This window comes from Onychomys torridus, chromosome 11 (genome assembly GCF_903995425.1).
Source record: "Onychomys torridus chromosome 11, mOncTor1.1, whole genome shotgun sequence".
Classification (NCBI taxonomy): Eukaryota; Metazoa; Chordata; class Mammalia; order Rodentia; family Cricetidae; genus Onychomys; species Onychomys torridus.
In genome coordinates this window covers 32,158,153-32,175,789 of record NC_050453.1, presented here as the reverse complement: position 1 = coordinate 32,175,789, position 17,637 = coordinate 32,158,153, and the positions used below count along the sequence as shown (strand labels likewise).

Here is a 17,637-nt window from a genome sequence, read left to right as displayed (position 1 = left end):
ACACACACACACACACACACGGTCTCAAACTCCAGATATATTCATTTTTATGACTATGGCCATCTTCCTTCCCCAACCAAAATAGAATATGCACAAAATATACATTATTTAAATTTTTTCTGATGAAAACTTTACTATGATATGTCTTAGCTTGCTTTCTGTTGTGGTAAAACACTGACCAAAAGTAATTTAGAGGAAGAAAGTGTTTATTTCAGCTTACAGGTTACAGTCCATAATCAAGAAAAGCCAGAAAAAGGAACTCAAGACAGGAGCTGGAAACACAAACCACAGAGGAACACTGCTTACTGGCTTGCTTCCAGGCTCAGGGAGAGCTGCCTTTCTAACACAGCCCAGGTCTACCTGCCTAGATAGGGCACTACCTACAGTGGGCTGGGCCCATTGGGTGTGTGTGTATGTATGTATGCATGTATGCATGTATGTATGTATGTATGTATGTATGTATTCATGCATGTTTGTTTGGGTTGTTATTGTTTTTAGTCAATATTTTTATTTTCTTTGTGTGCATGTCTGCCACATATGGAACCTGAACTCTGAGAGCTAGCGTTCCAGGCAGTTGTGAGCTTCCAGACATAGGAGCTAGAATCTGAACCTAAAGGCCCATTTTTAAAAATTAATAAAATAAGACAATATGTACACAAATGCTTTTTTTTAAGATTCCCTCCCACCTTTCTGGTTTTTTGAGACAGGGTTTAATCTGTGTAGCCCTGTCTATTGTGTTCTCCAAAATATTGTGCACCCTAATAAACTTATCTGGGGTCAGAGATCAGAAAAGCCACGAGATATAGAGGCCAGAAAATGGTGGCACACACACCTTTAATCCTATCACTTGGGAGGCAGAGATCCATCCGGATCTCTGTGAGTTTAAAGCCACACTGGAAACCGCCAGGCATGGTGACTCATGACTTTAATCCCAGGAAGGGATGGCAGAAAGCAGAAAGGTATATAAGGCATGAGGACCAGGAACTAGCTGGTTAAGCTTTTAGGCTTTTGAACAGCATAGTTCAGCTGAGAGGCATCCAGTCTGAGGAAACAGGATCGGCTGAGGAATTGGCAAGGTGAGGAAGCTGTGGCTTGTTCTGCTTCTCTAATCATTCAGCGTTCACCCCAATACCAGGCTCAGATTTGATTTTATTAATAAGAACTTTTAAGATTCCTGCTACACTTGTCTGTCCTGGAACTCGTTCTGTGGACCAGGCTGACCTCAAACTCAGAGATCCACCTGTTTCAAGTACTGGGATTAAAGTGGGCCCTCCTATATTACTTGGCAATCAAGAAAATGCCTCATAGACACATCTGCAGGCCAACCTGATGGAGGCAGTTCCTAGGATGAGTCTTCCTGTTCTTGAGCATGCCAAGTTGACAAAGAAGATTAGCCATCACACATGCAGCTCTAAATAATATCCAAATTACTTTTTTTTTAATTTCTTCACCTTTATTTTCATTTTATCATTGTTGTGCATGTGAGTGTGTGTGTGCACACATGTGTGTGCATGTGTTACAGAATGCAAGTGGAGGGTGGGAAGACAGCTCTTGAGAGGTGGTTCTTTCAGTTCGTCTTGCATTTGAGAAACACCCATCAAGAAATCTTGCTAGTCTTTTAAGTTGCTTTTTCAGAGACTAGGATGAAATTTCTTCACTGCTCTTAGTCATGCCTGTTTATGCCAGAGATGATCTAGCTCTTTGAAAATGGGCTGACTGATAACATCAGATTTAACAAATTGTATAGGCATAAAACCCAAATAATGTGAAATAAAGTACCTGCAATGTAAAGTAGTAGCATGCATTAAAATGTCACATGACTCTAACTTTGGAGTCTAACAATAATATAAGCCATTTACTTCCTATGAGAGTTCACATGAGAGTGTAGGGCCTCGTGTTTTTGTGCCCTAGATGTCTACAGAGCAGACACCTGATTTTTTCCCTTGTTCAAGCCTAGGAAGAATACTTGGACAGAAGTGATGTGGGCAATCTTTTTAAAACCACAAATCTTTTGATTTTAGCCAATATTCTTAGCACTTTCTTCATTTGTAAAAGAAAAAAATCTGACTTTATAGTTTTCAATCATGTTAGAAATAATCTCAAAAGTGATTTCTTAAAGTGAAAATGTTACATACTTATTTCTCCTTAAAAACAATACATCCTCATACCTATTAATTTAATAGTGCTATTAACTGATATCTATCTTACTGTAATTATTTAATATTTATTGTTTCTTTTTCCTTTATTTTTGAGATACAATATAATTACTTCATTTCTCCCTTCCACTTCCTCCCTTCAAAGCCTTCCATACACCCCTCCTTGCTCTCTTTCAAATTCGTGGTCTCTTTTTTTTACTAATTATTGTTACATGCATATAAAAATGCAAATATGTTTATATATGTGTGCACATATATGTATATATAAACATATATATTTCCTGAATGTAAGCTCAGACTGTATGATGTTATTTGTATGGATGTTTCAGAGCTGATCATTTGGTATTGGATAACCAATTAGTGTGCTTCTCCCGGGGAAGATGAGTTCTTCCACTTTAAGCATTCCTTAGTTGCCTGTAGTTCTTTGTGTTGAGGTCTCATGGGATTTCCTCTATAAAGTTTGGCATGTCTATTGTCTACATGTCTATAATTTGATCATATAATTAAGGCAAAGTCTCAAGATAAAGATGATAATCCAATTTTGAGGAAGGAATGGATGCAGAAACAAAGGCAGTGCCAGAAAAATGGGTTTTCTGCTGGGAGTGTTCCTACATTTGTTGCTTATAAATATATCCATTTTATCATGAGAGTTGACTGAGTTCCCAGATATGGGAAGTTTCTTCTCAACTTAGCACTCTAAGTTTCTCTCTGATGAGACAACAGGGGGGATGGGTGCTAAGTAGTGCTGAAGGCCATATCAGCTTCCAAAACCCATGGACTTCAGCTTTCACCAAATTAAAGAGGAAGACAGTAAAAAGAAAAAGAGGGGGCAGAAAAGAAGGAAGTAAAGAGGAAGAAAGGGAGGGAGGGAGGAAGAGGGAGAGAGGGGGGTAGGGAGGGAAAAGGAGACAGATAAGGGCATACCTCCATAAACCAAGCAAAACTAGCCTCCTGCTTAGCTAAGTAAGGTCAGTTCTTGCCCAATTCACTATTATCTCAAGAGAAAATGGCTCCCTCTTTGCCAGCCAGAGGTCTAATATTCTTCATGTTCTGATTTTATATTCCAGGAAGATGTGTAGCCATGCTCAATTCAGAAATGAAATTCATTTGTTTATGAAATGAATCACCATGAAAGGAATTTCCAGACCCATCTACTTCTCCATAAGGCCTTTGAACAATCCTCTAGAGAGATGACAAGCTTGCTAGGTAATGCTAAAATACTGTTGTGCTCCAAAGATAAAAAGGCACAGCAACAGTCTTCCTGAATAATGAACTTGTGTTCAAGTAATAAATCGGTACCACCACAAAACATGGTGTCTCTTTATGATGAATTGTCCCACTTAAGGTATAGCTGAATCTATAAAACACAGATGCCAACTGTGAACAGAAACACACACTGAACAGAAGGGCAAATATAGTATCACTATTATACAACCATTAAAACCTATCAAGAGGGGTGGCCCTTAAGTCATCATAAATAAACATAATGTGATTTTTAAAAACATTTCCCTACTAAGCAATCTTTGAGCTATATCCATTGTCTGTATCCATATCTCACCTTTCAGGGTGTTAAGATGGAAAAGCAAAACAATCTTCTCCTGTAACCAGGACTTTGCACAGGTACACTGTGTCTCATCCTCACTTCCCTAAGTCAAGCATTTTCCTTGTCTGTTTATCCTGTCTTTATCTTCTCTGCATTTAACCCCTCACTGTCTCTCTTGTCAATCATTCCCATCATCAACACACAAGGATGTTGTAACATCTCCTATCTTTCACATTTTAAATTTCACCGCCATTGCTGCTGCACTCTTCCTTCTGTGTACAGTAAAAGTGGAAAATGCTAACTATAGTCCCTGTCTCTGCTTCCTCGTGTTTAACATTTCTTGAGCCCTAAGGATGTTTTCTTATCAAACCCTTCTTGTCAATATCATCAAGGACTTTTATGTGCCAGATGCAATGGCCAATTCTCCAGTCCCAACTCTATTAGTGGAGAACCTAAAATTCTAGCCGATGTACCAAGACTAGAGATAGTGATGACATAGGCCATTTCAATGTTGCTTTCTTTCTGTTTACCACTAAATTCTCTAAACTTATCAGTGGGAGTGAACAGAGAGTGAAGAAGGCCACTCACACATGGAATCAGCTCCACAGCACTCTGGGTAGCTTAGATCCAAAGTTGAACATAGATTGTTAAGACTTGGCTAAAGAAGAGAAGCAAAGAAATATGGTACCTGCCTTTTTATGTATTTTGGGTGAATGTAGGCCACTTCATTATATCATAAAAGAAATGCCACTACCCTGCGGCTACCAGCACCCATGACTATTTCTACTGTGTTATTGGGCTTCCTCACAGTTTCTGAGCTACTGTAGACCTGGTTGACCTACAAATCTCCTTAACTTTGCTATAGAATTCTTCCCTTTTTTTGGGGGGGGGGGAGCTGAGGATTGAACCCCGGGCCTTGCACTTGCCAGAAAAGTGCTCTACCACTGAGCTAAATCCCCAAACCCCATCCTTCTTATAGATCTCTTTGTCCAAGCTTCTAGAACACCATGTCTACCAGGCCCTCTGCCACCTCTCCATGACTTCTACATCTCTCCTGTCACTTGAGGTCTTCCAGGCTCCTTCTCTGGCCCTCATCTATTTTTTCTATATACATTTATATCCTAAATGATCATCACATCTGAAAGCTCAAGACTTTAGATGTTACCTAAATGGCCCCTTAGGCCTGTCGAAATCTGTTGTCCTGAAATTCTGGAAAACGCAAGTCAAAAGTCAAGATGCCCGCTGTGCCACATTCCCCCCAGTCTCTAAGTCTCCAGGGTAGAGTCTTTCCATGTTGGTTTCCAACTTCTTATGGTTTCAGTCATCGATTTGCTGTGGCAACATAACTCCATCTCCATCTGACCTTCTTCCTGCCTCTCGGTGTCTCAAATATCCTTCTCTATGTCTCCATAAGGATATACATCACTGCCTTTGGGGGCCTACCCTAAACCCAAGATTGCCTCAAGACCCTTAATTACACCAAAAATATGCATACTACTTATCATATTTTCTTCCAAATGTGTGTCTGATTTTAACATAACAGTGAACATAATTTATAATTAATTTCTCAACATAAATTTACTAACCAATTATATATTTGAATATCCTTCAGTCATACTTTGATAAAAAAAAAAAGTGGCCTCTCTGTGTCAAATAGTCTTAATTTAGTATAAAGTATAACTGTCTAAAATAGACTACCTCTCCAAAAACTGTATAATTTTGTGCCTTGGTTGATATAATTCTAGTTCAGATATCCTTGAATAAAGAAAAGTCCCTTGTGGTCTAAATAGGTCAACATTTTTAGTTAGCCAAGAGCAAATTTTTAGAAAAGATATATACGGCACAGTGAGGAGAGAGAACTTCCATAGCCCAGCAAACCCACCCTAAGGGCCAACAGGGGAACAGATGTCACAACTAGGCTGTCCTCACCATGTAACTCAGAGGTTTTCACATGGAAAGCTTCTGGCTATTGCAATTGTGCAGAATGAAGGATGTCCGTGGGAATGCTGGAATAAATACCTCTGAAAAGGCCATTTTTCCTGAAGCACTAAGAAAGAACATTGCCAAAAATGCCAGAATCAGCTTTTTCAAAGCTGGCTAATTAAAGACAGGCTTGCAATGATCTGAAGGGCATTTATCCCAGAAAAACAGATGAATCTCAATTAAAAACAACAGGCTGGTGGTGCATCAACCTGCCCTGGTGCCATCCCCGGCTCCCTGCTTTGCATTCATCTTGAAAACCAAAACCTCCACCACCAGAGTGAAAACTGGCATCTTGGTGGGCCTGGATGAGATAGATGGGGCAGGAGGTACCAAAAATATAATTTCAAAACAATTGCTATTATTTAACCTGCAGAACAATTTCCTAACATTCGCCATCCGTGTAGCTATCCTTTATTTAACCTGACTTGGCACCTACTTGGCGTGGAAGACCTCTGTCCCCAGGGAGCATTTGTCAAAAACAATCAGTGGTAATTATTTAACACTGTAGCTGCCTCAGGCAGGGAGGACAAGTGGGGCACAGTGGCAGCTAACCAAAGACTTGAAGTTTGGGATGAGGGGCTCACAGGGGCCTTTTAAAATGTTTACACATAATCAGAACAGAAATGGAATAACCCTAATTTTCACCTCTCTGGGCTCTGTATTAGCAGGAAGGGAAGGGAAGGGTGGGGCTGTAAACTTGGAGCACTGGTGCTGTAGACAGGGAGGCCTCCAGTAAGAGCCAGCATATAAGGCATTTGCTGATAGAAGGCAATTGCTGTAGAGTCATTAGCCATCTGTGAAGGGAAAAGCAAGACTGGAGTGGCTGCGTACCTCAGAAAATGTTGGTTCAGGAAAAGTACTAGCCAGACAAGTAACATCTGCAACAAACATCTCAGGGAGCGGGGGACCGCAGGATGTGACCCCCAGTGCTACCCAATTACATTACTCAAAGATCTCATCTTCAACCACAAAAATACACATGAATAAATTATGACTCATATATGTGAAAATAACCAGCTAATAGAAATTATTTCTGAAGACATCCAGACATTAATATTAACGAACACTAGTTTAAATTTGTTCAAAGGACAAAGGGAGTCATATTTGGAGAGCTAACAGAAAGCATGGTAAGGTGTTTTGCCAAATATGGAGCACCAGTAGAGGGATTATGTGTGTGTGTAGCTGGGAGTTGAACCCAAGGCCTAATTCTGCTGGTCAAGTTCTCTCCTACTGATCTAAACCTCGGGCAGAACACATGGAGAGGGCCCAATGGCAGGGGTACCACATAACCTATATTAAAGGATGTATTTGCACTTCGTTCTTTAGGATGGAATCTATGTGTAGACATTAATAATGGTTTGTTTGCTCAAAGTTAATCTTCATCCTAGATGTCATCCAAATGACTGGCTAAGGAGAAACTGCAAGACTCAGTGGCCTTGGTGTCTGTGAACCAGCATCATCGCCCCATCGTCTCCCATCACTACCACCTACACCAGGCTAGGTCGGGAGGTGAAGCAGAGAAAAGAGCCAGCACAGTGAATCTTAGAGGCAAGAGTGAGTGGTCACTTGACCAAAGGGGTGGAACTAAACTTTGGAATGACTTTCTTTGTGTCCTCTATCTATATGATCTGCTGTCTAAAGATGAGCTAGAAGACAGATATTTTAGATGCTAATCCACTGTCTTCTTCAATTCTCGGTTTTTACTTACGTGATAGGCAGCAGAGCCACTTAAGGGGAATCAAATAGAAGCTCCAGCTATAAAAATTCTGAATAATTATAGTAAAAAAATCTCCACTGAGACTAAAGAATCAACAAACATGAATATAGGTCACCCAAGATTGTTCCTCCCAGTCTGAAGAAAAGAATGGAGAAAGATAGAGGGTCAGAGACTGTGGGCATTATCAAGCACACCACCAATAGATGTGTAAGGGAGTCTCAAAAGAAATGAAGAAAAAAGTGGAGGGAACAGCTGAATAAATGTCTAAAGAATTTCTAAAAGTTAATATAAAATATTTATCTACACATCCAAGAGGCTCAGAAAACTTCAAGTAAACGCCATAACACCACTAACTATACACATAAAATCAATCTATGTCTTAGGGTTCCTAATGCTGTGGTGAAACAGCATGCCACAGGTGAATTAGGGAGGAAAGGGTTGATTTGGCTTGTGTGTCCACATCACTGTTCATTGCGGAGGGAAGTAGGGCAGGAACTCCGACAAGGCAGGAACATGAAGGCAGTAGCTGATACAAAAGCCATGGAGGAGTGCTGCTTACTGGCTTGCTCAAGCTGCTTTCTATAGAATCCAGGACCACCAGGCACCATCCACAGTGGGATGGACCTTCCCCATCAATCACTAAGTAAGAAAATGCCCTACTGGCTTGTCTACAGGCACAACTTATGGGGGCATTAAGGTACCCTCCTCTCCATTATGTCATGTTGACATAAAACCAGTCATCACCACCTATCAGAGACAAAGAGAGTCTCATGAAAATAGCAAAACATACCTAGTATGTTTATTGACTCTTAGAAGAAACATAGCTGAGTTTTGACAACAGAGTTAGGAAGGCAGTGGGATAAATCATGTTCATGGAATAATAATTTTTTTAAAAAGTCAACTGAGAATTCTCTTTCAAAGTAAAAAAGTGAGACATTCCCAAATGAACAAAATAAGAGTGAATCTCTTACTAGAAGACCTGACCTCAGTATGTTCTAGACCTTTGAGAAGATACTAACTCAAATCCTCACAATGAAATAAATGGAAAATATAACTACTAATTGGATAGCCAACAGAAATTTGCTTCATTGCTTACTTGTAACACTTTTTTCCCCATATCTGATTTGAAAGACACCATAAAAAGGAACAGTTATATATTTATGTTGGTGGGTATGTAATGTGCAACGTCTTGAAGTGCCTAGAAAAGACCAGCATTGTTAGTAAAAAGCAGTGAAGTTCAGTGTTCTATTAAAATTAAGTTGACATTGATCCAAACAAAGTTGCTATAATTTAATGTTAAGAGTATTCTTAGAGCAATCACTAAGAAAATAACATCAAACACAGGTAAATGAATGACAAGGAACTGGAGTAATGCCCTGGAAACTGGATTGTGACATAAAGGAAGACATTTCAGAGCATCAAGACATAGGATACAACATAGAAAGACAAAATGGCAAACACAGATTCGAGGCTATGAGTAGTGACACCAAATTTAAATAAATTAAACACTCCAGTCAAAAGGCAGACATTAACAAAGTGGATTTTATTACTCCCTCAAGGGCTCATCCAGAAGAATGAAAGGGTTGGAAGATAGGCAGAAGTGCTTGACAACGCCTTCTTCTAAGCACAACGCAGTCATGGCAGTCGTGAATGCACAGCAGCACCAATAGTTAGCCATGGATGGGACAAAGTTTAGAGGGTCCCTAACATCACTGCTGAAATGTTGGCATGTGACAGATTATGAGAGAGGAAGAGGCTCGGTATCCAGTCCTCAGTCCACTGGTGAGTCCCCCTGCTGTGGATATCGCTCTGTGTAAATAAAGTTCTGATTGGCCAGTGGCCAGGCAGGAAGTATAGGCGGGACAAGAGAGAAGAAAGAGAATACTGGGATGGAGAAGGCTGGGGAGAGAGACCGCCTACCATCGCCATGAAAAAGGAAAACTCTAACTACATCCCCCAGGCTTCACTGGCAAGGCTCAAATCCATGGTCACAAAGACAACCCAGGCTAAACTCAGTAGGACTTAAAAAAGAAGGTCATGAATATGGGAAGAGATTTGTAGGGACCAAGGGGAACTTGAACGGACAGGAGGGGCAGACATGTTTAACATTATTAAGAAGATTTGGTTCCAAAATGACTAAAACAATTGAATGTAAAGAATGGAGAGTTAAACATCAGCCACATGAGAACTGGGGGGACACAAATACGAAACAAGATAAAGTTTCTAGAGGACATTACATGATGATAAAAGGCAATCCATCAAGAAGAAATAACTATTATAAATACACCTAAAAACATAGCAAACCCCTGGTGGCAGGGGGGACTAGCATAGCTAAAGGAAAATATAGATAATTCAACACTAATGGAGGCATTACTGCCATCCTTTTAATAAGAGAACACCAGACACAAAGTCCAGAAAAAAAAGAGTAAATCTAAAACTCAACTAGATCCAACAAATGTTTGCAGAGCATGGAACCCAACAACAGCACAAGGAACACATAACTCATCATTGTATTTCCTTTTACTCACTTTTTGTGACATCTTGAGGATGACAGTAGACAATTCAGACTTACACTACCTGTACAGAGTCCATATGAGAAAAGAAGGGGTTTCAAGAAGGCAAAGTGGGGTAGAATGAAGGAGGAGTCAGGGACCAGGTGTGACTTCCTCTTCACCCCTGCAGGAAGCATTGTCTGGGTTGATTACATGTGGGTTTCACAGAAGGTAATGGCACTACAGTCAGTGAAAGTCAACATTGGAAGGACTATTTGTGCCCTAACTACACAACCATATCCTTGCCTCTTGGAGACAAACGGCTGTGGGCAGGCATGGTATGGTATCATTTTAATAGGTGTATTATAGTCTGTAGCTACAATCTAACTCTCCTGGGGCACTGGTGTGGGTCAATTTCTAGGCATTGACAGCCTTTGTCTGCATTGTTCTAAGCTCTCTTCTCAAGATATTGAAGAAACAAACAGAAGAAAACCAATTATTATTGCAGAACTTGAAAAAAGCTCCAGAATTTGATAACCAGGAGCATAGACAGAGCTGAAAATAAGAGAACTGGCTCATACAGGACATTGTGAGAGCTCCAAAGCTTCCCTCCATCTCACATAATGCACAGGTACCCTTCCTCAATCTCAGCAGAGTACTCAAGATTGCTTTAGAAGAAGCTGAGTTGATTGTCTTCAGACAATGAAATCAGAGAGATTAATTAAAGTCTATATATTACACTTAATGATGAGAACTATTTCCCTTCCACCCTACCAGTGCACTCTTCCTCTTGGCTTCAAATGCTTTGGGCATACGGCCTACCCTAGACCATCTCAAAAGAAAATATCCATTCTAGCAGCGCATAAGTTCTACCAGCAAAGATGGCCAGGTCACAGACTGATTGCTAAAGCCTACTAACCAATGGATCTCAATCCTGCATATGCATCAGTGTTCCACTCTCATCAATGGACAAATAACAGAAAGTCATCACACATTTGACAGAGGTCTCTAGTATCCAAGACAGAGACCAAGGCAACCAGAAAACAATGCACTCATTATAAAAGAAGAATCTGAAATTTTCTAATTATAATCCTTAATCATTGCACTCAGGAAATAAAGAGCAGCCTGCTATTTGTAAAACAAAAATAATATTAATAAAATAAGAAAATGTTCTCGGAACTTCAAAAATTCTACCATAATGAAAAATTAATTAGAGGAAAGAATCTAGCTGAATCAATCATGCAAATGTGTAGAACAAAATGGCTGAGAAATGTATGTAGAAGAGAACAGTTCAGAGGAGAGAATAAGAAATAGTAAGGATTTAAAAACAAAGAGAATAAATAAATAGGGAAAATCAATCATAACAAAAGCTAGAAGTCCTAGAGTTGACAGAGTTGAGGACCATGCACCTCCACGCTAAAAGCACACATCTGAGAGTCTCTGATCATTTCTACACACACACACACACACACACACACACACACACACACACACACACCAGGGTGTGCCAATAAGGTCTTTGAAGAAAGATCATTTCTCAACTCAGAGAAAGGGAAAATTAAAAACATCATAAAGAAGAGATGTTTCTGGATTCTGACATGCAAATAAGAAAAAAAAAATCACTGATTTTATAAGATATATCAGAGAAATACAAACTATTTAATCTATTATGTTTTTTTTAACTTTTCCTATTTCTAAGAAACAGTAAACAAAAGACAATAGAAAGTGTTCTAATTGAGATATTTGGGTACCTCCTATAATAACTAAGCAAATGGAATTCTGCTATTGCAGAAATTTATTTTATTAACCTTTAAAAATGAGCACTCAGTGAGATTTGAAAGTGTCTTTGTTCTTGGATTTCATTTAATGTTATTTTAATTATGTGGCATTTGACTGTATTCCTTAGTTATTCTTCTTTTGGCTCCTGAACTATAAAATATTTACGTACACTAACCTTGTGGAATTTTATGAAATCAAGTCATGGGAATTTGGGCTACCTGTAAATATGACCCAAACTCATCCCACAATGATTCTTTCTCATCACAATGGTCACACACTCACCTTGAGGGTCAACTTCCTTTGCTAGCTTCAGTGCATCTGAGTTCGCAAGATCAGTGTTAGCTGGGGTGACAGCCAAAATGAGACAGTTCTCCCTCGTGATGAACTGCATAATCATCTCTCTGATCTGATACTCAATATCTGGTGGCTGGTCTCCCACGGGCACTTTCGTTATTCCAGGTAAGTCAATTAGCGTTAGGTTTAACACTGTGTGGGAAAGAAGGGGAGAGTCATACAGATACCTTCAGTCCAAAAGATACCCACAAGGTTGTCTAAGAGTCACCCTAGGTGGCTGCACCATCTGCCACTTAGCTCAGCTTTACGTGTTGTGTATGTGAATGACTCCATCACACGTGAGGAGAAGGAAAAGCATTGAATACAAAATGGAAAAGCTAGTTCTCTCTATTTTTACATGACTGAGCTAAGCCAAATGACCATCTTAACATACTCTGAAAGGCATTGATTTACATGCCGACCAGTTTGCTGAGAGAGCTGTCATCCTCTGGCTGTCATAACTAGGCATCTATAATTAAAACACCAAACAATACATGCATATGTTGTCTGCCAGTCTTGTGCATCGCCTTCACGTGGTATAAAAATTCTCAGGGTAACAGTTGCCCTTCCTCTTTGAAAGTGTCGTATGTTGTTCACAGAAGGTTAGCCACTTAGCCTGTGGGGAAGCTGTGGGCCATTCGCAGTGCTTTGAGTGGAGTGAGTGGGCTGTACACGCAATCATTGGCAAGGTGACTCCAGTCTAACCCAACTACTGTCTCCCAGGTGTGAGTATCATCTCCCTAGGAGTTTATTATGACTGTCTAGGGATAAAAGTCACACTTGGTTCCTCAGGAAAAAAAATAAATAGAAATACAAAATGATTACAGGGAGATCAACAGGGAAGGACTCAACCACATACCTCTAAAAATTTTTGGCAAAGACTAAAGATAATAATAATAACAAAGTAAGTTTTCATGTGCCCATTTTCTGATTTCTGAGAGTTCATAATTTAAAAAAAAGGAATTTTTCTCAATTCCCAAGTCAATTATGATGTTATCACTCCCCTCCTGCCTCTCTCTAAATAGTCTGAGCTCCTTGAACTGCACTAGGCAGCATGACCCAAACATCCCAGAGACCTGCACTGTTTGCTTGTTCTCCAACGAATGTGAATTCGTCTGGTAAAAAATGCTTGAGGAGAGTCTTTTGAATTTGAACATTGCACTTACTATTACTATGTGGAGAATAGACTAGTAGGTTGATGGGTATGGAGGAGATGCCCTTATGCATTCCTGCCACTTACCATGTGGAGAATAAACTCGTAGGTTGATGGGTATGGAAGAGATGCCCTTATTCATTCCCGTCACTCGGTCTGTTTCTGCCTCAATCTCATGGCGAACTTCATCAAAATCTGTAAATTTTTTCCCTTTGCAATGTAGAAACTCAGCATATTCTAAAACAAACAAAAAAAACAAAGAAATGCATGGATTTATGTCAGGATTACATCAAGGAAACAATATCTTATTTAAGAACAAATCAAATTACCAATATTGTTCCTCAGCTCTCAAAACAACTCAGCAGTTACCAAGACTGATGATTCTCTAAAGCTATCAAATTTGCTAAGTTTCAGATAATAATTAAGTCCTGTAAAGGTCCTTAAGCCATCAAAATTACCAAAGGATAAAAAATAATTGTGGCTGCCTAAATGATAAAACAAACAAACAAAAATGATGCCCTGTTATTAAAGACTGTAGGTCCAGGGTGCATAGGCCCACCTACTAGCACTGTACCGTTGACCCCTCTTTTTTCAACATCACCATTTCCTTAGGATGCAATGCTAGTTACACACTACATCTTCAGAAGCTAGGTAACTTGGAAATAGTATTTGCTCCAATTCTTTTTCAATGCAGTGTTTTAGATTTAGCAGCATACTATTCAAAATATCGTATCAACTTATATAAGTAGAAATTTTCTCAAGAAAAAAATAGATGCAATATTAGATCAAAAGTACTTATCTGTAGGCAGAAGAAATAATCCTAAGATAACTATATAAATAACAAAAACAAAGTGGAAGGGTTGTTTGGTTGATTTGGTTGGCATTTTGTTTTTCTTTTTGTTTGTTTGTTTGTTTGTTTTTTGAGGAAATGTCTGGCTTTATAGTCCAGGCTGGTCTGGAATTTGCTATATAGCCCAGGCTGGTCTCAAACTCCTGTCTTGGCCTCCTAAGTACTGGAATTACAGAGGAATGTCACGGCCTCCCAACCACTATACTATCAGTATTGATACCCACTTCTTATGGATATCTATGAAACCAAAACTTTACAATAGTCACAATAGTAAACAATTTGGGGCAGATATTTTTATTTCTCCAAGCTGAAGAACTGCTTCATCAAACATACAAAAAGGATGAGCATCTTGGTCCCAATGGATAGTTGAGAAAAGGACTTTCTATATTCCTCACTGTAGACACTGAAAAGGAAATTCAACCAATAAAATCAGCCAAAGCCAAGGGGCACATTGTTTTAGAGTGTGGATCCTCTGCATCAAGCACCTTAGCATTGACTTGAGGAGTCACAGATTCTATTGCAAAGTTAACACAGGCTTTGTGGAGGAGGTACCAGTCAGCACACTAAATGCTAGGACAAGCAGAGATAGAGAAGTGGGAAAGGGTTAGAAATGGAGTAGGAACAGGTACTGAATGGTGGGGAGAATTTCATGCCATACAAGAAGAAAGAAGAAATCAGAATCTTAACTATGTCAACAAATCCTTGGCAGAAACCTCTGCTTGGACCCATTCACTGATGGTGAACTAAAGATTTGACCTCTTATTTGAGGGTTTAAAAGTCAATTTTAATTGGAAAATAATTCTTTATGCTGACATAAAATCAGCCTCCTTATCTTGTTCCATTATTTCAACCATTGCCTTCTAGAGATGCATAAACAATGGTCTAGCAAATGAAAAGACCAGGGATTAATCTGAGTGTCCACACTCAGAGGTCACCTTCCCGGGACTCTCATCACCTGCCCTTGCTTCTCTGACCACTGCTTCAGGCTTCTACCAGCAGACAAGCATCTCCCAGCTCCACCCCGGCAACGGGAATGAAAAGGACAAAGACTCCTGAAGTGGACTGGAGTTCTGCTTCAAGCCACAGACTAGCAGAATTGCCATCTTTCCTATTGAGATGTACAGGCACGATTCGCTCTTCTTCTTAGGTTCTCCACATAATAACCAGCCCTGCTCTCTGCAACAGTCTGAGCTAACTCTGAGGGCTCATCCTTTTGATGCTGACGTACACACAGTATTAGTTTATCAGGCTTCAGGGATCTGCCCTAGAGAGATCACCTCAATATCTGGCCTGTTTTTCCTAGTTTTACTCTACCACCTGCCTTTGGTATCAGAATATAATTCATCAGAATGGGCCTTCATTTCACTATCCATGCAACTTGCAGGAATTTGAGGATTCAATGTGCAGGGGGAAAAAAAAGAAAAAGAAAGAAAAGAAAGATTAATACTAGAAAGGGCTCAGGATCTAGTTCAATGATGTATAGATGTTGAGCACAGGCAAGGACCCCAAACACAGTGGAGAGGTGGGAAGGAAGTAAATTAAAAAGAAATAAAACTGTTTATTTCCAGGTCAATATCGTCCACTGAAAATGGCTGGATGAGTGCTTGGCCCTAAATGGGAAAACTGAGTCACACCCTCTAAGACCAAGGGTATGTCATAGGAAGAGGGAGGGAAAGCTGGAGGACTGGAAAGTTCTTAAAAAACACTCTCTTCTGGATAGGACATGGCTGAGGGAATCATGAAACAGCAGCTTGGCGGCGGCTGCACAAGACCTACGTACAGCAGTAAGTCATGAAACACAGGGACTAGTTAAGAAGAATGGTGTCTTTAGGGGTGTGAGGGGACAAAAGAGAACAAAAGGGATTGAATGTGTTTATAATACATCATGTAACTGTGTCAAATTGTCAACATTAAATTAATAAAAATTTAATGACAAAAATTTGAGTAGTACAAATTGGAGTTTCCTTTGTTGCCACTAGATGGCACCTACTTGCTGTCTCTGCAGGGACCTGATGTCCTTCAGGAAGGTTGTAAAGCCAAGGAGATTTTCAATTAGATTTAAATTAGCTCCTGGACTCCTGGAACTTGGAGAGTCTATGTGTGCAGGATCATCGGAAACCTCTATGTCTCACAAATGGATTCAGAGTTGTCTTTATTTACTTAGTTACTTGACGAATCTTCATCAAAATCTACTTGTAGAAACTAGGATTTAATAGAGGGAAAGAGAAGTCTTGTGGCTCACAAAGTTGCTATCTACTGAAGTTACATAGTAACAATGTGTACGTGTCAGATGATAAGGGTCGCGGCAAAGATGAAATGACAGGGGACAGTAGATATTGGGGGAGATTCCAGAGTCGTGTTTTGTTTGTTTGAGTAGGGCTTCTTTGATGTGATAGAAGAAAAAGAAAGCCTCTGAGCAAAGACTGAAGAAGAGGAAGGAGCAAGGTATCTCTGTGTGTAAGAGCCTGGGGACAGAGTGCCTGGAGGCAGAGCATGCTGGGCTGGCTGAGGAGGAATGAGAAGGCCCATATGGCTGAGATAGGGACAGGTTAGATAATGGAGAGCCATTTAAGTACTTCTGTTTTCACCCCAAGTGATACGGTAGACTATGGGGGGGGGGGTGTAGGAAGAAAATGTGATGTGATTGAAATGATTATTAACACTGGCTACTGTGTTGGGACAGACAATTGGGGATCTAGGGGACGCTAATGCTAGAATAATCCAAGTCATAGTTGAAGGGGCTTGGAGTAGAGGCAGCCAAGTGAGGTGTTGAGAAAGGGGTGAATTCTAATATACTCAGAAGGAAAAATGAACAGGATCTACTGATGGGCTTAAGGGGGGCTGCGGGAGGAGGGTGCCTCAGTAGCATCACAGGACTCAACCTCAGAAATCAGAATCATTCTGAAGTAGAAGAGACTGAAAGGAAGGGGTTGGGATGGGATGAGGAGGGAGGCAGAAGTCGGGAGTTTGGGTGGGGACTCACTGAGTTGTACACCCGTCCCAGCAGAGTCTCTCACCTACACACACACCCCAAATGCTGGCTGTTTAATCTAGTTTATGTCAACTCTACTAACTTCCCAGAAGATGGCAGTCAAGTGCTTGCAGGGGGAAAAAAGTGGCTTTTTCTGATGAGCACAGAAATGCCTCTGGGACTACATTTCTGGAGTCTTTCATGCAGGGAGAAGTCTGAGCTGGATAAATATATTTGTAACTCATAACATTCAGGCAAGCAGTCAGAGAGTTAGGAAAGGCTCAGAGCACTGGGCCCAGGTGCGGAAATCAGGAAACGAGACGGAGTATTCAGAGAAAACTCTGGAGAGGTGAGCTCAAGCCCAGTAAGGAGCATGTCCTGAAGGAAGTAGATCTTCCACTCAGCCCCTCAGAGAGTCGGTAAGCAGAGAAAGGTAAGGGAGAAAGGATGGCGGAATTAGGATCATAGGAAACTGAGAAGCCAGTTAATAATAGAGACCAATGATCAGCAGCGCTTTTAAGGAGTTTTGTTATAAAAGAGAGAGAGGCCTGGCAGGTCTACTGGAGCAGCGTGTAAAGTCAAGAGAGCTCCTTGTAATACAAGTAAGTCAGCATTACAGGAGAGGTGACAATGTAAGAGTGAGAGGTGACAGACACTGAA

At 40.3% G+C, this 17,637-nt stretch overlaps 1 protein-coding gene across 6 annotated transcripts in view; it reads right to left on the bottom strand.

Moving 5' to 3' along the window:
• The window catches only part of Dnm3 (dynamin 3), a 486,391-nt gene that overhangs the window by 340,951 nt on the left and 127,803 nt on the right, over window positions 1-17,637 (bottom strand). For all 6 annotated transcript variants that reach the window (XM_036202803.1, XM_036202804.1, XM_036202805.1 and 3 more), the window contains exons 3-4: window positions 13,244-13,393; window positions 11,953-12,156 (exon numbers count right to left, since the gene is read on the bottom strand). In XM_036202803.1, the coding sequence (XP_036058696.1) occupies window positions 11,953-12,156; window positions 13,244-13,393 (354 nt within the window). The remainder of the gene's footprint in view (window positions 1-11,952; window positions 12,157-13,243; window positions 13,394-17,637) is intronic.